The sequence below is a fragment of the Trichosurus vulpecula genome, chromosome 7, assembly GCF_011100635.1.
Source record: "Trichosurus vulpecula isolate mTriVul1 chromosome 7, mTriVul1.pri, whole genome shotgun sequence".
NCBI classification, from domain to species: Eukaryota; Metazoa; Chordata; class Mammalia; order Diprotodontia; family Phalangeridae; genus Trichosurus; species Trichosurus vulpecula.
Genome location: NC_050579.1, coordinates 51,019,403 through 51,042,541, shown reverse-complemented (window position 1 = coordinate 51,042,541; position 23,139 = coordinate 51,019,403). Strand labels below are relative to the sequence as shown.

At 37.1% G+C, this 23,139-nt stretch overlaps 1 protein-coding gene across 2 annotated transcripts in view; it reads right to left on the bottom strand.

Annotated features, from left to right (window-relative positions):
• Positions 1 to 23,139, bottom strand: part of GDAP2 (ganglioside induced differentiation associated protein 2) — a 72,301-nt gene that overhangs the window by 4,829 nt on the left and 44,333 nt on the right. For both annotated transcript variants that reach the window (XM_036767006.1, XM_036767007.1), the window contains exon 13: positions 9,105 to 9,248. In XM_036767006.1, coding sequence (XP_036622901.1) covers positions 9,105 to 9,248 — 144 coding nt within the window. The remainder of the gene's footprint in view (positions 1 to 9,104; positions 9,249 to 23,139) is intronic.

Below are 23,139 nucleotides of genomic sequence, written 5' to 3'. Positions count from 1 at the left end.
GACCCTTCAGCAGCATCTAATTACCTCTAGGACACATATAAGCTTCTTTGCCCAGTGCTTGAGGATTTCCATACACTGATTCCAACTTACACTTTTAGCCTTATTCTACATGATTTCCTTTCTTGCCAAACTAGACTAGCGGCTGGTCTATGAACTCAACACGCCATTTCTTTGAACAGTCAACGATGCCTGTAATGCACTGCCTTTTTCACTCTGCCATTCAGAATGCTTACCAAGTTTGTGAGTTCAGCTCAAGTGAGGGATTTTCCAGCCTTCCTTGATCCCCCCCCCCCTCCAGTGTTCTCTCCCTCCTGAAATTGTCAAGGACACTTTCTATTTCTCTTTTGCCTCTCTCCACCCCACCACACTAAACCTTATGTTATACTTATCTGTGTAATATGTTATATCTCTTTCTTCCCCCTGCCCCTACTAGGATATTAAGCTCATCATATTAAGAATTGTCATTTTTATCTTTATGAGTTACCAAGGTGCCTCGTGCATGGCTTTTTGGATCAAACTTGATTCCACTGGCACAGGGAACTCCTACTGAGGAACCCCTCTAATCTGGGGCACTGAGGTGCCATAGCTCACCCACAGTCCCACAGCCAGGATGTATTAGATGGAGGCCTTGAATGCAGTCCTACTAATTTTCAGGTTGTCTGTTTAAGTAGTAAAGCCACTCTGCACTGCACACAACAGGTGCTTAATAAATACAATTCACCAAACATTTATTAAGGGCCTGCGATGTGCCAAAAGCACCAGTGACATTAGCCACTGTTGTATTTATAACACTTAGCTAAGATAAAATTACTGTCTCCATGAAGCTACAGTCAATTGGGGGACAGGTAAGTATAACACACAATATTACATGTTAAACACATTATTGGGGGCACAAAGCAAAAGGCTGTGTTAAGTGTGAAGCAGAAGGTCCTTAATGGGGGGGAGAGCAGGGAAGGCTACATGAAAGAGGCAGTGTCTGAGATGTGTCAATGGATGGGTAAGAATCCAAGAAACAAAGTGGGAGAGGAGGGCAGAGAATTGGGAACAGAATGGAGAGGGCTTGGGGAGGAGTGACATGAGGGGATACAATGCCCCACAGGGGGTTGGGAGCTTTCCTCAGTGGGCAGCAGGGAGGGTGTAAGAAAAAAGACTAAGCCTGGCTGTGTGTGCGTTTTATTAAGTCTGAAGTGCTGGGACATGAGGTGAAGAAATCCTGAAGGCAGGTAGAACAATGCGCCTGGAGCTCAGAAGGGAGGTATAGACTACAGATACACATTTGGGATTCACCTATGGAGAGGTGGTAGTTAAACGATATTGGTGGGAATGAGACTGTTAAGGGAGGAAGGTTGAGAGACAAAACATGAGGGGCAAAGACATTTTCAGAACACCCACATTTCAAGGTTGGGAAGAAGATTAAGAAACAGTAAAAGACACAGAGGAAGGATCATTAGAAAAGTAGGAAAAAAAAACAAACTTCAGTATAAGTGTGGTATCTTTGAAGCCAAGGAAAGGGAGAGTATCTGGTGGGTAAGAGTGTGTGTAAAAGCCGCAGAGCCAATAACAAAAGAGGGTGACAACTCTGAAGGGCCTCTAAGAGTCAGATTAAAGCAGCTAAGTAGGTAGCAAGGAAGCGGAGACATTATTGTATATACACTGTATTAGACAACTTTTTCCATGAAATTCATCAGTGAAAGGTGTGACAATGAAGGGTCAAGACAAGTCCTTTTTAGTGCCAGGAGACCAGCGCACATTTGTAAGCAGATGTGAAGGAGCCAGTAAAATGAATTAAGCCAATACTATTTTCTCTTTACCCACCGCATATTTTAGCCTCCTTGAGTAAGAAAATGGTTTTCTTATAGAATGTTACTAACACCTCCCACGTATCCTGCCAGGTGTCCATGACTAAAATTATCTTAAGGGTACATCAGGGAGTTAATAATTGAAAAACCCTATCTTTGGGCTATTTGAATGATAATAATATTACAACAGTAATAATATAATAATAATAGCTAACATTTCCATAGTGCTTACTACGTGCCAGACACTGCTAAGCACTTTACAACGATTATTTCCCATTTGATCCCCGTGACAGCCCTGTGAAGTATGTGCTATTGGCATCTCCAATTTATAGGTGAGGAAACTGAAGCAAAGAGATTAATGATTTGCCCAGGGTCACACAGCTATTAAGTGTCCGGGGCCAAATCTGAACTCAGGTCTTCTTCCTGACTCCAGGCCTAGAACTCTACCCACACTGTGTTACCTAGCGGCCTCTACGTATGATGCCATTTTGTATTTCTTGGCATTTCTTTGTGAACAAAGCACAAGATCTCTGCAGCACTCCACTGGGGACCCTCCAAGGGGACAGGAAGCCATGAGTTACTATGGGTCTAGTCTTTCAACCAGTTATGAATCTATCTGACTATACTACTGTCTGCCTTGCATCTCTTTATTTTTTTCCACAAGAACAGCATGAAACATTTTCAAATAGTTTGCTCAAATCTGGGCAAACTCTATCAATAGTATTTCCTTGACCTAACAGTCTACGGACCCTATTAAAAGAGGAGATAAGCTTAGTCTGGCAGAACCTGTTCCTGATAAAACAGTCTGGCTCTCTGTTACTTAGGAGATGGTTAATACCTAGCTTTTTAATACTGTAAGATAGGTTCCAGGAAAATTGGATGTTCGAAAAATTCTAGACTATACTATGGAGGGTTTTTGTTTGTTTGTTTCATTCATCGCATTTGTATCCCCTGCATCTAGGATAGTACCTGGCACACAGCAGGTGCTTAATAAATGGTTATAGTTTGTGTTTCCATTTTTTTATCACTGTGCAATAATTTTAGGCCTGTGTCTCTGACGGACAAAGATATGACAAGATAAAAACAAACACACAAAACTGAAACTCAAACTGATTTAGGACAGCTGGCCTGGGCGTGGTAGAATTTTAACTGAATTTTAACAACTGCCTATTCATTTTTAGATGCTTAGACACACGATGTGTGTCACTGCAAAATAGCCCCTTGGGTCTTCTAATGATCATAAAACAGATGACATGCGTATCTGTTCCAAAAAATAAAATACAAACCAAAACACGGGCTTTTGAAATGTTATTTCAGTTTTTTGTATCAAAAAGAAGTTAGCTAGAACCTTATGCCTAACACATCCCCTTCAAGCCATTCTTTCTCTCCCAAGGAGATGGAAGAATAATTCAGAAGGATAAAAATAAGGACGAATTTTATTTCACTGATCCACTAAAAAATTCAGGCTGATGTCTCTGTCTCATATACCATAATCTTTCTATTCATGACCTAATTGTTCCATTTTTACTAGTTCTCTCTGTATTACTGCCAAACAAACTTTTATTAGCTATCAAGATACATTATCTACTCGGCTTTTCACAGAAAGTGAATCAGAGATAATAGCTGAGGTTAGCTGAATGCTAAAGAAAAAAAATTCACATAGGATTTTCCTATTTTCATTTTAAATAATTCTACAAAAGTCATGGAATAATTATAGTGAGACTGTTCTTCCTACTTTCCCGATTTAATACATATTTATAGATGTGAAGATATTTGGCTAAGTCAGGAGAAGTCTCCAACATCTGTTTCCTACCTGAATTTGTCTTTTTGTATCAATAGCTACAATTTTATTACTGAAGGGATACATTGACTGTAATTGTAGGTATTATGTCATTCTGATAAGCAAGTAGCAGCACAGAAAAAATCCTGCCCTGAAGAAGGGCCTTTCTCTGGACAAGATCCTTTCTTCAGGTACTATGGAGGACTGAAGAGTCTTAAATTACACTAGCATGCTCACTAGGAACTTGCCTCAACTACACTAATAATGCTCCCGAGGGAAAGTATGGGATGTTCTTCCACATTCTGTTCTCTAAAAGGTGGGGTGCTCTTATGTGCATCGTCTCTCTGGCCTTTGTTTACTAGAGGGTCTCCAAGCTCTAAAATTCTGAGCCCAGTGAACTGAGAGCCTATGGGAATTCTATATGAAGGACGTGCGTGTGTTTTAACTATTACTGCATCTTTATGACTAGTGGGATAGTCAGACAATAACTGCAGGAAAAGAAACCAGCCTTAGAGGAGTAATGATTAAGCCAGGGATGTCACAGACTTCAGTGGTGGCAGAGAGCATTCATTCATAACCTGTGAATCCAGGCACTGAGAATGATAATGAACTATTGCAGGGGTTAACATTTCTTTAGCACTTAAGGAATTAATGCTCTGCTAGAACAAAGGTCTAGTGAGGGACCACAATGGTTGTAGACAGCACTGATCACAAAGGAGATGGAGAGCTCTCATTTCTGACCGTGTAATTCTTTGGCAACTCTATGTTCATATGATAGTATATTTTAATTTTTGGGAAGGGTGGGAAAGGATGAAGAAATATAATTAGTGGCTCAGAACTGGTCCTAAAATTCCAAATTAGTCCTATCCTTTTACTACAGACTACAAATTATTCAAGAGTGATTTCCTATATTGAGAACAGGGTTTGGGGGTTGACCTCAAATCTTTTAGACTTTGAAACGGGATATTGAAAATGAATCTTGGGGGGAGGGGTTCAACCTTTCCTGATTCTGAGGACCTAACATAACAAAATGAGACACTCATTTTTCAAACTATATGCTTTCCCTTGGTATTCTCAGAAGACTTTGTAAATGTTTTTATGACCTTTCACACTCTGCTGTATTTTATATTTACTTATGTGCATCTTCTCTTCCTCTACCACACTGTAAACTATTTTAGGGGTAGCGGGAACCATATATAATTCACCTTTGTATTCTCCTTAGTACCTAGCACAGTTCCTTGCAAATGGCAAATATTTAGTAAATATTTGCTGAATTGGATTCTTATTTTTGTAATTATGTAATTTAATGTAATTAATGTAATATAATTGTTTTAACCTAACTTCAAAAACATGAGTTTGAAATCAGCTATGTATACCTGTAGTTATTAATTTTAAGAATGGACTTAGTTCCATGGGATTCAACATTGTTTTTTCCATAACTATTGCAAAAATAATATGGAAACTTCAAATCCAAATCACTTTCACTAAAAGTACCCAAAAGGAAAACCAAATATAAAATGAATATGGCAGATCCTCAGGCCAGTAAAAAGTTCACCTTTCATTACCATCAAGTAAAAATCCAAACACATCTATAAACCGTGGCTGTTTTGATAACATTCTAATAAATATAAACCTTTAAAGCATTAAATGAAATTTTGAAAATAGACCTTTCAACATGAAAAAGAATGCCAAGTTGCATCATTTAAATTATCATGAGTACTGGAAACAGACTGGAAATTATTTTGGTTGTAGTTCTAGGTAGATAACACAAAAATAAATTGCTCCATTTAAAATCCAATTCTCTTCGATAGGGATTGTCTAAAATGTTCAAGGTACCGGACTATGGACTGAGAAAACTGAGACAGAAACAAAAACACTCCCTTCCCCTAAGGAACTAAATTCTAGAAGGAGGAATTATAAATAAAGTGGTGGCCACCGGATCCCAAGTGGTTGGGGGAAAGCTGTAAATAATAATAGCATTTGAGTTTTACGTGGTGGTTAATGGTAAAAAGCACATGTACATACTTTATCTCAGTGGGTCTTCACAAGGGCCTTGGGAGGGAGCAGATGGGCTAAGTATTATTATCTGCATTTTTACAAGTGATCAAACTGAGACCCAGAGAGGTTAGGGACTTGCCCAACCTCACACAGCTAACTGAACAGCAGCACCGGGCCTGCATCCAGTGCTTCTGATTTCAAAGCCAGTGTTCCTTCCAACATACCCCACTAGAACACACACTATCCTTGCGTCATCATTTATTGAAAAAAAAATGGAAGCCACTCCCTGAAAGGTCCCTCCCACCAGCCAGGTGCCTCCTGCCACCACCTCCTCCTTCACTCCTCTCTCACACGTTGAGGTGCCCCCTCACCCTGCCAAGGTTAATCTCTTAAATGCATAAGTGATCCCATTCCATCTTGTTCTCTCCCAACAGTCTGCCTCCTTTATCATCCCACCCACTCACTGCTCTTTAGTCTCTCTCTACTCCTTGAGAAGGCTGTCTACATATTGCCTCCTCTTTCTTTCTTCTCACTCCTTTCTTAACTCTGTGTCTGCTTCTGACCTCATCATTTAACGGAAACTGCTATCTCCAAGGTTCCTAATGATCTCTTAATTGCCAAATCTCAGTCCTCATCCTTCTTGACTTCTCTGAAGACCGACAGTGTTGATCGCTCTCCCTCCTCCTTGACACTTGCTTCCCTCTAGGTTTTCAGGATACTACTCTCGACTGCTTCTCCCCTACCTTTCTGACTGATCCTTCTCTGTCTCCTTTGTTGGATCCTACATCCAGCTCATGTCCTCTAAATGAGGCTCCCACAGGGCTCTGGTCTAGACTCTCCCCTTCTCCCTTCATATAATTTCACTTGGTGATCTTAGCAATTCCAGTGGATTCAATCGTCATCTTTCTGCTGATGATTATGCCTATTTATCCTGTCCTAACCTCTCTGCTGACCTCCGTTTCAGATCTCCAACTTCCTACTAGACACCATGAAATGAATGTCCTAGGAGACATCCCAACATGTCCAAAACTGAACTCATTCTCTTTCCCCTCAAATCCTCCCCTTCCGAACTTCTTTTTGTCACTGGCCAGGGCGTTACCATCCTCCCAGGTACCCAGGTTCACAACCTACTTGTCATTTTTGATACTTCACTATTTCTCTCCTTGCCCAATTCCGTCTGTTGCCAAGGCCTTCAGAACACTTCTCACATATTTCCCCTCATTCTCTCCTCTGACACTGCCTCCACCCCGGTGTAGGCCCTCATTATCTCACACTTGGACTATTGCAATAGCCTGCTGGTGGACCTGTCTGCCTCATCTCTTCCCAGTCTATGCCATCCTCCATTCGGCTGTGAAAGTGATCTTCCTAAGTGAAGGTCTATGTCACCCTCCTACTCAATAAACTCTAGTGGTTTTCTGTTACTCCAGGATCAAATATAAAAGCCTCCATTTGGCCTTCAAAGTCCTTCATAAAGTCCACCCCTACCTTTCCAGTCTTCTTATACCTCACCTAACTGTCCCCCACCTCACCAAGCTTCAGTTCAAGGACACTGGCTTCCTTGCTGTTCATCAAACAAGACATTCCATCTCCCAACTTTGGGCATTTTCACTGTCTGTCCCCCATGCCTAAAATGCTCTTTCTCTCCATCTCTGTTGATTCTTTCCACTTTATCCTACATATAGCTTGTCTGTACATAAGTGTTTGCATGTTGTCTCTTATTAGATTGTGAATGCCTTTGGAGCAGAAATGGTCTTTAACTGCTCTTTGAATTTCTGGCGCTGAGCACAGCAGCTAGCACTCTGAAGGCACTTAATACTGACACTACCCTAATATGACCAACAACTGATCCTTATTCATTCTTACAAAAAAATTCTCCAGGAAAAGATGTCTTTGAATAAATCATAATATAGAAGAAATAAATTATTTCAATTACATAAAAAAGCTTTTGCGGAAATAAAAGCAATACAGCCAGAAGAAATACAAAAGAAACAATATAAAATAGGCATTAAACAGTTCTGATTAAAGACAGAAATTCACACATATGTGATTAAGGTTACATATAAGATTAAGAGCTATTCCTCAATGGCTAAGTGGCCAAAGGATATATACAGGTAGTTTTCAAAAGAAGAAAAAATCAACAATCATCTGAAAGTGTTCTAAATGGCTAATGATCATAGAACTAGAAATTAAAATACCTATACTACTTGACATGCAAAAAATGGGCAAATATTGTAAAAGATGGAAAAATTCGAGGTTAGCAGGGCTATTGGAAAATAAGCATGCTAATTCATTGCTGGTGAAGCTAGAAACTGTTCTGTTTCATATGGCAACATATAAAACAAAAATTGAAAAAAGTGTTTTATCCTTTTGGCCCAGTGGTCCTAATATTAAGTTTATGGCCCAAAATAGTTATGGAAAGGGGGGAGGAAAGGAAACTATTCATACAAAAATGCTCACAGTATTACTATTTATAATAAAATGTTGGAAATAAATCATGTGCTCAGCAATTAGGGAATAGATGAACACATTTTGGAATTCTAGCATAAGAAATATTATTCTATAACAAAAGATGAATATGAAGAATTCGGAGGAAAACGGGAAAACATACATAAAAAAAGTCAAAGAATAACATATATACTATCTATACCACATAAATGAAGACAATATTAGCCTTCCATTCTTTAAAAAACAAAACAGTAAATTATAAAAGTATAGGGTTACATGAAATAAAAAAAGTCACATACAATCCTGAGTTTTGCTTAATGGCTTTGGAGAAGTATACTTTATGGTTTGTGATACTTGTTAAAGCAAAATTTATCAATGAAGAAAAAGAAATATGTATGGAAGGCCCTCCTTCCATACATATTATATAAAGGAATTACATTATATAAAGGAAAATCCCTTCTTAAGGAGGCATCAAATATGTTCTAAAAATTGCCCATTTACCCTAATAATGCCCTATAATGAATGAAGGGAAAAGCATTTATTTACTATGTGTAAAGCACAGGTGCTAAGCTGGGGATATAAACAGAAAAAGTACAGTGTTCTTCTTAACTAATCTGTGCTACAGTTAAAATGGCATTTAATGGTCTTTACACCTTGGCTCCTTGCTACTTTTCCATCTGCTTACAATCTAATGCCCTCCAAGCAAGCCACAATCCTGCTGCCCTGGAGCACTGGCAGCTGTCTCCCATGTCTATGGCTCTCCCTGGCCATTACCCACGAATGCTTCACTCCCACCCCTGAATCTTAAATCCTGGCTTACTTAAATTTTAGCTCAAGCACTACCTCATCCAGCAACCTCTTCCTTCCCCACTTCTCCCACTACTAATGCCTTCCTCTCAATGGGTGCCTTCCATCTAGTCTGTATTTATCGTGTACATTCTAATTTATAGATGTTGTCTCTCCTGTTAATTGTGGTCTTAGGTAAGTCACTTAATCTCTCTAGGACTCAGCTGTCTCATATATAAAATGAGGGACTTGAAATCAAATTTTATGAGCATAAAAAGTATTCTCCAATATCTTACCCTAGCATCATATTCAAGAACAAAGGGTGGAAAGTCAATCTGTTCTGGGGATATGGCAGCAAATAGCTGGTGGAGGCTGTCCACATGGTGGATTTTGTCCTTTAGTCCTGAGACAGAAAAGGTGGTAAAAAACCATGTTGATACCTATTTGATAGGAAAGAAAAAAAGTTTAAATTAGTAAAACTGCCTTTTCTTTAAGAACATCAGGTAAAATCAATCATAACCAAGATGAAAATTTTAGAAAGATGGAAACAGGCCTATTTTTAAAATTGTACCTAGGTAGGTAAGTTTTTTTTCTAAAAAAAAAAAAAGGGTATGAATAAAGATCCCTAAAATTGAGGATATTAGAACTGAGCCAAGAAGAAGTAACCATAATCAGCCAGTTAACAAGCATTTATTAAGCACTTACTATATACCAGGATCTGTGTTAAACACTGGGGATATAAAAGAAGATAAAAACGTGGGCCCTGCTCTCAAAGGTCTCAAATTTTGGTGGGGGACACATGAAAATATCTACATATATACAGGATATATGCAAAGCAAATGGAAGGTAATCTTAGAGGGAGGAGAATAAGAGCCAGGAGGAGGGAGGGTCTGGGAAGACGTTCTCCAAAAGGGGAATGGAAATGAGTCTTGAAGGAAACAGGGGAAACTAGGAGTTGGGGATGAGGAGAAGTGAGGTGGGACAGCATTCCAGGAAGTGGGTACAGCCAGAGAAAATGCAGTCAAGAGACTGAGTCCCAACTTTGGATGTAATCAGTAGAGTCTCTGATCTTCTATGTGACCCTAAGCAAAAATCACTTTACCTGTGGGTGTATCCATTAAGCCCATTTGACAAATGGACAGAACACATTTTTTTAAAAAAACACTGTTAAATTTACTTCTAAATTTTGAGTGCATAGCTGTTCCTTGAATTTACAATGTTGTAGTTGTTACTATAACTATTTTGGCATACGGAGACCTTCTTTGTATTGATGACTTTCTTGGGGTATGAACCTACTAACAGAATCTCTAATTCAAAGGGCATGCACATTTCAGTCACTTTATTTGCACAATTCCAAAATAGTTGTACCATTTCATAGCTTCATAAAAATATTTTGGTGTATGTATTATTCCATAACATCAAGTATTCTTGCATGTGATTGTAAATACTTTGAAATTCTCTTAAGAACTGTATATTCATATCCTTTGAGCACTTAACTATTGGGAAATCACAGTCACACACGCACGTGTGCACGCACGCACACACACACACACACACACACACACACACACCCCTATAACTTGGATAACAAACTCTTATCAGAGAAACTTGATACAAAGATTTTTTTTCCCATTTGACCATTTCCATTCCTATCCTACAATGCATTAATTTTTTATAATAATATAATCTGTGTAGAAGTTTTTTAGTTTCATGTAATCAAAGTTATTTATCTTTTGTAACTGTCTCTATCTCTTCTTTGGTTAAGAAATGTCCCACCCATAGCTATGTGATGTTTCTCTTGAAAATTTTTATAGTATGATCTTTAATATATCCCATATATATATATATATCCCATATATCCCATAGCCATTTAGAATGTATCATGGAACACTGTGTAAGGTTTTGGCCAAGTCTAATTTCTTTCAGATTGTTTTATAGTTTTCCTAGCAGTTTTTGTCAAGTAAAAATTTTTTTCCCTAGGAAACTTATGTTTTTTACTTTATCAAAGAAGATATTGAGTTCTATTCTTTTTGACTCTCCCTTGTTTAGTCTGTTCTATTGACCTCTCTATTTTTTAAATAATACTAGATGGTTTTGAGGACTGCTGCTTATAACATATTTTGAAGTCAGGAAGTGCTATGCTCCACCCCCTTTCCTTGTTTCTTTTTAAAATATATTTTAAATTATTTTGTTAAATATTTCCCAATTACATTTAAAAAAAATTTTAACATTCATAAAAATTCTGAGTTCCAATCTCTCCCTCTCCCACTCCTTGAGAAGGCAAGCAACACGATATTGACTATACACATGAAATCATGCAAAACATATGTCCATATTAGCCATGTTGCAAGAGAAAACACACACGCAAACAAAAAAAGTAAAGAAAGTGAAAAAAGTATGCTTCAATCTGCACTTAGAGTTCATCAGTTCTGTCTTTGGAGGTGGAAGGCATTTTTCATCATGGGTCTTTTGGAATGTCTTGGATCACCATTTTGATCAGAGAAGCTAAGTCTTTCACAGCTGATCATCATTGCAATATTGCTGTTACTGTGTACAATGTTCTCTAGGTTCTGCACACTTCACTTTTCATCAGTCCATATAAAACATCCCAAATTTTTCTGAAACCATCCTGCTTATCATTTCTTAAACCATAGTAGTATTCCATCACAATCATATACCAAAATTTGTTCATCTATTCCCTAACTGATGGACACCCCCTCAATTTCCAATTGTCACAAGAAAAGGAGCTGCTAAAAATATTTTTGCACAAATAGGTCCGTTTCCTTTTTCTTTGATCTCCAGATCTAGTAGTGGTACTGATAGATCAAAGGATGCATGGTTTTATAGCCTTTTTGGCATAGTTTGAAATTGTTCTCCAGAATGGTTTAATCAGTTCACAACTCTGTCAGCAGTGTATTACTGTCCCTATTTTTCTACATCCCCTCCAGCATTTGTCACTTTCCCTTTTTGTCATGTTAGCCAATCTGATAGATGTGAGGTGGTACCTCAAAGTTGTTTTAATTTGCATTTCTATAATTATTAGTAATTTAGACCATTTTTCCACATGACTATTCATAAACTGATTTCTTCTTCTGAAAACTGTTCATATGCTTTGTCCATTATCAGTGGGGAAATGGCTCTTATTTTTATAAATATGGCTCAGTTCTCTATATATTTGAGAAATGAGGCCTTTATCAGAGAAACCAGTTGAAAACTGCCCTCCCTCCAGTTTCCTTTTAATTTGGCTACATTAGTTTGTCTGTGCAAAATCTTTTAAATTTCATGTCATCCAAATTATCCATTTTACTTCTCATAATCCTTTTGATCTCTTGATGGTCATAAATCTTCCCTTATCCATAGATATGACAGGTACATTTTTCTGTGCTCCCCTATTTTTCTCATATCACCCTTTATGTCTAAATCACGTACCCATTTTGACCTTATCTTGGTATACAGTGTGAGATGTTCATCTATTCCTAGTGTCTGCCAAACTGCTCTCCATTTTTATCACAGTTTTTATCAGATGGTGAGTTCTTACCCCCAAAGCTTAGATCTTTGAGTTAAACACTAGATTACTATGGTCATTTACTACTGCATACTGTGTACCTACTCTATCCCACTGACCCACCACTCTATTTCTTATCCAGTCCTAGATTATTTTCAAGATTACTGCTTTATAATAGTTTGGCATGGTAGGCCACTTTCCTTCACATTTTTTTCCATTGATTCCCTTGATATTCTTGACCTTTTGTTCTTCTAGATGAATTTTCTTATTTCTTTCTAGCTCCATAAAATAATTCTTTGGTAGTTTGGTATGGCACTGAATAAGTAAATTAATTTAGGTAGAATTGTCATTTTTATTATATTGGTTTGGCTTATTCATAAGCAATTAATATTTTTCCAGTTGTTTAGATCTATCTTTATTTGCATGAAAAGTGTTTTGTATTTGTGTTCATATAGTCTCTGTGTTTGTTTTGGCAAGTAGAATTCCAAGTATTTTACATTGTCTGCAGATATTTTAAATGGAATTTCTATTTTTTTCCTGCTGGTTTTTATTGGTAATATAGAAATGCTGATGATTTCTGTGGGTTTATTTTATATCCCTGCAACTTTGTTGTTAATTATTTCAGCTGGTCTTTTAGTTGATTCTCTTGGATCCTTCAAGTTTACCATCATATCATCTGAAGAGAGCATTTTTTTCTCATTGCTTATTCTTATTCTATCAATTTATTTTTCTTTTCTTATTAATATAGCTAGCATATTTCTAATATAATATTAAACAATAGTGGTGATAATGGATAGCCTTGCTTCACTCTTGATCTTACTGGAAAGGCTTCTCATTTATTCCCATTATAGTCAATGCTTGCTCTTGGTTTTAGGTAGATACCACTTATTTTAAAAATGGCTCCATTTATTCCTTTGCTTTCTCATGTTTTTAATAGGAATATGTTTTATTTTGTCAGAAGTTTTTTCTGCATCTATTAATAAGTCATATGACTTTTGTTCTTTTTGTTATTGATATGGTCAATTATGTTCATAGTTTTCTTGATATTGAGCCAGCCCTGCCTTCCTGGTCCCACCTGGTTAGAGTGTATGATCTTTGTAATACATTGTTATAACCTTCTTGCTAGTATTCTATTAAAATTTTTGCACTGATATTCAACAGGAAAATTGGTCTACAGTTTTGTTTTTCTGCCCTTCCTCTCCCTGGTTTAGGTATCAAAACCATATTTGAGTCATAAAAAGAATTTGGTAGTATTCCTTCTTGACCTATTTTTTTAGGATTAATTGTTCCTTAAATATTTGGTAGGATTCACTTGTAAATCCATCTGGTTGACAGGACACATTTTCAAGTAGTTATGTGATATTTTATTCAAATAACTTCATTCTTTATTAGTGTAAATGTTTTTCTATGATGGCTTAATTTCTTTTCATTAAGCTTAAATTGTTATTCTTTGAATAAGTGTATCTTAACAGAAAAAAGTTTACTTCTGCTCTTCACACACTGTTGCATAAAAATGTTATAGTTATAAGTAAAATGGCTCACTCCTCTTCCACCAGGAGCTGAAGGAATTCTCAGCCAGCCATGCATTTCATAACACAACAGGGGGGTACTGTGCTTGTTACATCAGTGTTCTAAATGGAGCTCTGGAATTAGCTGACTTCCAAACTCTCTCACTATCACTTCTAACTTATATCATAATCTTTAGTTTTCTCTCTCCCTATTAATAATAATGCTGCCCCAGGAACCACTTTTCCCTGTTCTGCCACTTCTGCATTTCAGTACTTTCTTTTCTCCCCAGTTCAAAGCCATGCCATCCAACTACTTATTTTCTAGTCCTTTCATGAAGCCCAGATTGAAATTTCTGTTATTAGGAGAACAAAACTGTCCAATATCCTCAACCTTTTTTCATCAGGTATTCACTACTTCCACCTCCTTATCTTAGCTAAAGCCTAGGTTACACAGGCTGTATTTTATTTTATTGTCTTTGGGTTGAAATTTCTTCTGGGGTAGAGTTGACTGGAGATTAGAAAAGGAAGAATTAAAATAACGATGTGTTTGCTATTTACTGTCCTTCCATCTCTTATTTTGTCTTCTATAATAATTCTGAATTAAGTTAAAAATTCCAGTCTTTGATTGAGTTGGCCCTTTACACTCTTCACGTACCCTTCCAGCTTCTCAAGCAAACTGCCTCCACTATCATCTATCATCCTTTTTTCTCCATCTACTTGTTCCTTTTCAACTACCTACAAATGTGCCTAAGTCTCTCCAATCCTTATAAAACCTTCACTAGATCCTGCAAATTATCATCCTATAGCTCTCTGGACAAACTCTTTTGCACCCACTTCCTCTCTTCCTACTCGCTTCTTTATTTATATTTTATTATTTAATATTTTTAGTTTTCAACATTGATTTCCACAAGATTTTGAGTTACAAATTTTCTCCCCATTTCTACCTGCCCCCCCCACCTGAAGATGGCATATATTCTGATTGCCCCTTTCCCCAGTCTGCCTTCCCTTCTGTCACCCCACTCCCCCCCCCCGCCCCCATTCCCTATCCCCTTACTTTCTTGTAGGGCAAGATAGATTTCTATACCCATTTGTCTGTATTATTTCCCAGCTGCATGTAAAAACAACTTTTTTTTTTGAGCATTTGTTTTTAGAACTTTGAGTTCCAAATTCTCTCCCTTCTGCCCTCTGAAGGCAAGCAATTCAACACAGGCCACAGATGTATCATTATGAGAAACACTTCCATAACAGTCATGTTGTGAAAGACTAACTATATTTCCCTCCATCCCTTCCTGTCCCCCTTTATTCAATTTTCTTGACCCTGTCCCTTTTCAAAAGTGTTTGCTTTTGACTACCTCCTCCCCCAATTTGCCCTCCCTTCTATCATTCCCCCCTCCCCTTTATCTCCTTCAGCCCTACTTTCCTGTAGGGTAAAGTACCCAATTGAGTGTGTATGTTATTCCCTCCTTAAGTCAAATTTAATGAGAGCAAGATTCACTCATTCCCTTTCACCTGCCCCCTCTTCCCTTCCATCATAACTGCTTTTTCTTGCCACTTTTATGTAAGATAATTTACCCCCATTCTATCTCTCCCTTTCTCCTCCTCTCTCACTCCTTAATTTCATTTTAGATATCACCCCTTCATATTCAACTCACCCTGTGCCCTCTATGTATGTATGTATGTATATTCCCTTCAACTACCCTAATACTGAGAAAGGTCTCATGGGTTACAAATATCATCTCTCCATGTAGGAACGTAAAGCAAAATGGCTCAACTTTAGAAAGTCCTTTATGATTTCTTTTTCCTGTTTACCTTTTCATGCTTCTCTTGATTCTTGTATTTGAAAGTCAAATTTTCTATTCAGCTCTGGTCTTTTCATCGAAAAAGCTTGAAAGTCCTCTATATTATTGGAAGTCCATATTTTGCCCTGGAGCATTATACTCAGTTTTGCTGGGCAGGTGATTCTTGGTTTTAATTCTAGTTCCTTTGACCTCTGGAGTAGCATATTCCAAGCCCTGTGATCCCTTAATGTAGAAGCTGCTAGATCCTGTGTTTTCCTGATTATGTTTCCACAATACTCAAATTGTTTTTTTCTGGCTGCTTGCAATATTTTCTCCTTGACCTGGGGACTCTGGAATTTGGCTACGATATTCCTAGGAGTTTTCTTTTTGGGATCTTTTCCAGGAGGCAATAGTTGGATTCTTTCAATTTCTATTTTACCTTCTGGTTCTAGAATATCAGGGCAGTTTTCCTTGATAATTTCTTGAAAGATGATGTCTAGGCTCTTTTTTGATCATGGCTTTCAGGTAGTCCAATAATTTTTAAATTATCTCTCCTGGATCTATTCTCCAGGTGAGTGGTTTTTCCAATGAGATATTTCACATTGTCTTCTATTTTTTCATTCTTTTGGTTCTGTTTTATAATTTCTTGATTTCTCATAAAGTCACTAGCTTCCTCTTGCTCCATTCTAATTTTTAAGGTAGTATTTTCTTCAGTGGTCTTCTGGACCTCCTTTTCCATTTGGCTAATTCTGTCTTTCAAGGCATTCTCCTCCTCATTGGCTTTTTGGAGCTCTTTTGCCATTTGACAATCTATTTTTTAAGGTGTTATTTCCTCAGTATTTTTTTGGGTCTCCTTTAGCAAGTCACTGACTTGTTTTTCATGATTTTCTTGCATCACTCTCATTTCTCTTCCCAATTTTTCCTCTACATCTCTTACCTGACTTTCCAAATCCTTTTTGAGCTCTTCCATGGCCTGAGACCAATTCATGTTTTTCTTGGAGGCTTTTGATGTAGGGTCTTTGACTTTGTTGACTTCTTCTGGCTGTATGTTTTGATCTTGTCCCCAAAAAAGATTCTATTGTCTGAGTCCTTTTATGCTGCTTGCTCATTTTCCCAGCCAATTACTTGACTTTTGAGCTTTTGGTCAGGGTATGACAGCTTTCAGAGTGAAGACTGCTTTGTCCCAAGCTTCAGGGGTTTTGCGTTGCTGTTTTCAGAGATACTTCTATTCTGAAGTGGCATGATACTCCTCTCCTGGCCTGTGCTCTGGTGTGCGATCACAGGCACTCCTTTCTGCCATGTAACTACCAGGAGGATTCCCTCTCCACAGTCTTGTCACCAAAAAAGATTCTATAGTCTAATGACTTTTATACTTCTTGGTCATTTTCCCAGCAATTACTTGACTTTTGAGGTTTTGGTTGGGGTATGACTGCTTTCAGAGAGGAGAGTGCTTTGTCCCAAACTTCAGCGGTTTGGCGTTGCTGTTTTCAGAGATACTTCTATTCAGAGGTGGTGTGATACTCCTCTCCTGGCCTGTGCTCTGTTCTGTGAGTGCAGGCACTCCTTTCTGCCATGTAACTACCAGGAGAACTCCCTCTCCACAGTCACCACAACTTCTGCCACACCATCACTCCTCCTCCCCCAAGAACTGCCAACCAGGATCTTGACGCAGATCCAAGCAGGGCAAAGCAAGAGAATCCTCCCTCTGCACCAGCAAAGTGTTCCCTGCAATCCCGCTCTGATCTGCTGCTTGATTCCTCCCACTGTGTGGGCCTGGGGCCAGAAGCAGCCACCTCTGGAACTCTGGAAGAAGCTGCTGGAGCTTCCTGCTGCTGCTGCTGAACCACCTCCCCCACCCCCAGGGCTGGGGCTGGACCCTGCCCTTCTCTCACCCAGATCTAGCAGTTTTCCTACTGATTTGCTCCATTGTCTTTGGTGTTTGTGGGCTGAGAAGTCTGGAAACTGCCCTCTCACTCCCTTCTAAGCTGTCTCTAGGCTGCTTTCCAACCTTGTCACTCAGCTGAAGCTGTTTTCTTCAAAGTTACCATGAATGACTGAGTTAGCATGTCTAATGGCCTCCTGTCAACTCTCATCCTTCTTGACCTCTGTAGTACTTAACACTAATGACTACCCTCTCCTCCTGGATATTTCCCACTCTCTGACCTTACATTGTCCTTGTTCTTTTCTTGTCTTGACTGCTCCTCGATAGCTTCTGCTACAGATCATCAGGCATGTCATGACTAACTGTGGCTGTGCCTCATGGCTCAGTCTTGAGGCCTCTTTTCTTTCTCTACTGTTTCATTTGTTGACCTGATCATCTTTCCTGGGTTCAATTCTCTCTTTGTAGTTGACTACATATTCAATGATTCCATCTCAGGTATGCATTACCCACTATTGGACATTTCAAACTGGATCTAACTGGATGTCCTATGTTTCAAACAACGTGTCCAAAATAAAACTCATAATTTTTGTACACAAATCTGTCTCTCTTCCAACCTTCCTTATTAATGGTGAGGGTACCATCATCCTTCATGTCACCCAGATTCACAACTTTGGTGCAATTTTTGACTTGGCTTTAAGGTCTACAAAGCATTCTACATATATTTTCATTTTATCTTTATAATCCTTGAGAAGTGTGAGCTTAAGCTGTAACTAACAAAATTAAATTTAACAGGGCAAATTTAACTTAATGGGATAAAATTAAAATCTTATGCTTGGTTTAAAAAAAAATATTTTCACAAGTACAAGATAGGTGAGACATGGCTAGAAAGTATCACAAGACACTTCAGCTCCTGGCATTTTCACTGGTTGTCCCCCATGTCTAGAATTTCCCCCCTCCTTGTTTCCTTCAAGTCCCTGCTAAAATCCTACCTTCTATATTAAGATTTTTCCAAATCCTTCTTAAAGTTAGTGCTTACACTCTGTTAATTATCTCTAATTTATATCAGTATTATCTAATTTATATATTTGTACATAGTTATTTGTATGTAGTCTCCCCATTACACTGTAAGTGGTCATATGCCTTTCTTTGTATCCTTGGCACTCAGTACAATGCCTGGAACACATTAGGGGCTAAATAAATGTCTATTGACTGTCTGAAAATTATCTGGGGATCTTAGTTGGCTGTAGTTTCAACATAAGTCACCAGTATAATATAGAACTTGAAAAAGGCTAATGTGATCTTGGGCTCCATGAAAAACGCTGTGACGGTCCCACTGTACTCTTTTCCAGTCAGACCACCTTTGGAGTACTGTGTTCCATTCTAGATGCCACTTTGCAGGAAGGACAATGGTATGCTGGAGAAGGTCCAGAAGAGGGTACTCTCCCAACCATGGTTTGCCCTGGTTATCTTCCTTTTCTACTACACCTCATTATCTCTTACTCTGAGAATAGTAATCAAATCAACACTACCATTGCTTCTGGAATGGCATGTCAACCAGCTGTCACATGATGCTACTTAACCACTCCTATGACAATTTCTAGTCACTGCTCCCTATCAGTACAGTTTCTTCTATAAACTTCTTAAGGATAGGAACTATATCACCTTTAGAATTTGAACCCACAGCACTTAGTACAATGTCTGGTCTATAATAAGTGCTTCATAGATGTTCATTCAGGTAATAATGGGAAATTATGTTAAAGTAAGTATTTCTGTCAACAGCAAGACAAAACAGTATAGTGCAGGGAGTGCTAGACTATTTAGAAAGTCCTAGACTTAAACCCAACCAACAACTCTCACTGTTAATGTGGGAAAGCAACTTGAGCTCACTGTATATCAGTTTCCTCATCTGGATATAAGACCTGTAGCATATACTTTAAAGAGCTGTCATAAAGTTGAAATTGAGAGAATGTTTAAAGTGTTTCGCAAACCTTAAAAGCACAAATACCACTGTGAATTATTAAATGTTCTATCATATCTTTCATTAATTACTACTTTATAAAGAATAAAAATTACAAAAAATGATTAACACAAACTATAATGAACACAATTCAATCTTTCATTAGTAAATCAAAGTGAGATTCAGAATTTCTCAGAGTTCACATCATGGACTATCTATCTTTTTCTTGAATCAGTCCTGTGATCAGTATAGGGAGTTTCCAGTGAGGAACTTCTTCTATCAACATGGATCTGCATCTTCTTTGTGACTTTTAATCCTAAAGAGTTATGGGAGATGGGCACTGAGAAGTTAAGGGACCTGGCTGAGTTTTTTCTCTCTCTCCTCTAACTGTTCAGAATTATGAAAAAATTTAGACATTTGAACTTTTTGATTACTTGGGTTTCTGATAAACAAGATGCTGTCTGTGGGTGTGCACAAATACACGTATGTCTGTTAGGGGAGTTAATTTTTCTGTTGTTTTCATAAGGGTTAAGTTAAAATCAATTTACAATCCAAAGGTCCATATCAATTAGCTCTTTCTTTGGTCTAGTATTGTTCAATATTTTAATTTGTGATTTGGATGAAATAATGAAAGGCATGTTTGTTAAATATAAAGATGACACAAAACTGGCAAGGATAGCTACTATGATTGATGGCAGAAGCAGGATTCAAAATTATGTTAATAAGTTGGATTGCTGGACCAAAACCAATGAGATGAAATTTAATTGGCACAAATGTATAGTTCTGCATTTGGTTTTAAATAAATTAACTGCACAAATAAAGGAAGGGAGAACATTTGGTTTGTGGGAATTTTTGTGAGAAAGAACTAGAGGGTTTAGTTGACCGGAAGCCTAATAAGTGAATAGTGTGATGTTGCTATTAATAAAGTTAATATAAGTAAAGTGTTCAAATAGTAATCTTCCAACTGTACTCTGAATTGGTCAGATCACAACTATTTTGTGCAATTAGGTGTCATTTCTTTAAAGGAAACGGTAAAGAGATGGGATGTTAAGGATCATGTAGTTTTTTGACAAACTCCATTTTTACCTGCATCAAAAACAGGCTGGCTACTTAGTGATTGATTCTTTTGCCAAGGCAATTTATGAAAAAAAATAAACATACAAAATGGCCCTCAGTCTCTTTTGTCTTTGCAGTGACTGACAGAATGGTGTAGAAGGGGGCAGAAGGTGCTAAGAATGATATAATTCTAGGAAGTCTATAAATTAACACAATGGTTAGAATTTCAAAGTGTGAATCTTAGCATACTAGTAAAACAAGGTATATTCCTATAGGAATCTTGACATTCTCACTATAAACAACAGACAAAAAGAAATTGGAGTTAAATGGAAAGATGGTTCAAAACTTCTTTTGAGAGGGGGAAATAAAGGAACTGGTTTTATTGTATGTCTAAAGGCAACAAGAAATATTTCATAGGTCTCTTGACTATCTCTTATGAAATTTACATTTTAACAGACAAGATATTGTTATTGATATAGGAAGTCTTATGTGAATCACCTGTGTGCACTCAGATCACTAACTTGTTAGAGCAAAGATAAACATCAATAGCAAAGTATAAGAATAAAAATGAGAAGCTGAGGTCTAAGTTAAATGAACTGTTAATACAGAAAATAGGAAATGGATAAAAGAGCAGACACTGATTCAAAATATCACCGTTTGCCAGTGAAGTTTAACTAATCAAACATCACTATGCTAAGACCAAAAAAGAAGCTGCCTTAGCTAGCAAACACTTTATCTCCTTACCAGACAGAGGGATGTCAGCCAAGGGCAATACCAGTTTAGCACATAAATCTGTTTATAAAATCTTAAGAACAGTTGAAGATTTTATAGTACTGCTTTATAAAATAATGAGAAACAGCAGAAGATGATAAAGCAAGTTTATGAAAAGCAGAATGAAAAACCCAGTTAATCCAGATCATCCCAAGTAGCCTTAACGGCTGAAATTAGAAGGCTAATGAACAGATGGAAAATGAAAAAATATTTTTCAAGACTTCTGTAACAAACTCTTTTCATTATACAAATTTGGCCTCTAACATTACAGTTCCTGATGTGCTACATGAAACATTATAAATGGAACTAAAGAAAATAAAAATGGAGAAAAATAATTAAATTAAGTATATATAGAAATAGTCTGTATTGATTCTCAGTTTCTTCATTTTTGAGGGGGTTAGGGTAGGCTTTTTTTGGTCATGGATTCCTTTGGCAGCTTAGTGAAGCCTATGAACCCCTGAGAATTTTTTTTTAAACAAAATACATAGTATTACAAAGGAAACCAATAATACTGAAATCCAGTTATCAAAAAATTTTTTTTACAAGTTTATGGACATCAGGTTATGGATCTCTGGACCATTTGGCCTCTAAGATTACTTCTAGCTCTAAATCTATAATATAATAAGACATTTAAAAAAGGAGGAAGAGCCAAAAACTTGGAAAAAAATGTTTTAAAGGGGTGACCAGGGAAAATATTAATAACTACTGAGTCATATATATACCTATTTTCCCTACATGGCAAAAATTTATGAGAATAATATTTACATCTCTGAAGAGCACCCTTGAAAGTAAAGATTTAAGGAGGGTATGGGCAGCCTTTTGCAAATCACAGTCAATAGCAAACCACATCATTATAGTTATACAATTGACTGAAAAGAGTAGAGAATAAAAGACTCCTCTGGGCTATTTGCCAATGAGTTTTAAAAAGCATTTGAGTAGGTAGAACAAAATGCCACTTTAAAGATTCTCTTCCAACACAACTGTTTCCTGTGCATATGCCAAATCATACAAGATTCCTTAAAAGATATAAACGATAATTTTATTTGATGATCTTTACTGATGATGTTATTAACATTAAGTCAGGCATAAAAATGGGAAGGCAGAGACCTCAAAAGTTGTTTACCCAAAGTCCAAACTTAAAGGGGATGCCCTAGAGGTGGTAGGTTCTTCTGGGTGCTCCTGTTTATGGCTGATGCAGTGTTCACTGCATCAAATCCTACACTACTGCAGTCTTCTAAATAAAAACCAGAATCAAAGGAAAAAAAACACAAGTCTGACTGCAATAAATATTTCTAAAGTCCAGGGTCAGATTTCCAAAAGTATAGGTGATTATTCCAGTTTAATGGATTAAAGAAATTTAATAGCTGACATTTATAGAACTTTCAGATTTACAAAGCACTTAACATACATTACATCATTTAATTCTAACTACCTTGTGAAACAAAGGATGTTATTACCCCCATTTTATAAATAAAAAATTCAAGGCTCAGAGAGATAATGATTTAATATTTCTAGATTACCTCCCCTCAATAGGTAGTAAGTATCCTGTCTTCAAATTATTCTATTTAACTACTTTGTATAATTATTGTTATTAATAACATACTAATATATCATTAATAGCAAATTCTATTATATAATGCACACACAGCAACAAAGAAATTATTAACATTATTATATATATTATAATGTTACGTAAAATATATACTATATACGTTATACAAAGTAGTTAAATGAAATATAATTTGGGAGAGAGGATAATAGGAAATATAAAATCATTAATCTCTCTGAAACTCAGATTTCTTTCTGTAAATAAAAACACATACATTTTATACACACACACACGGTAGTTAAATAAAATGTTTTGGGAGAGAAGA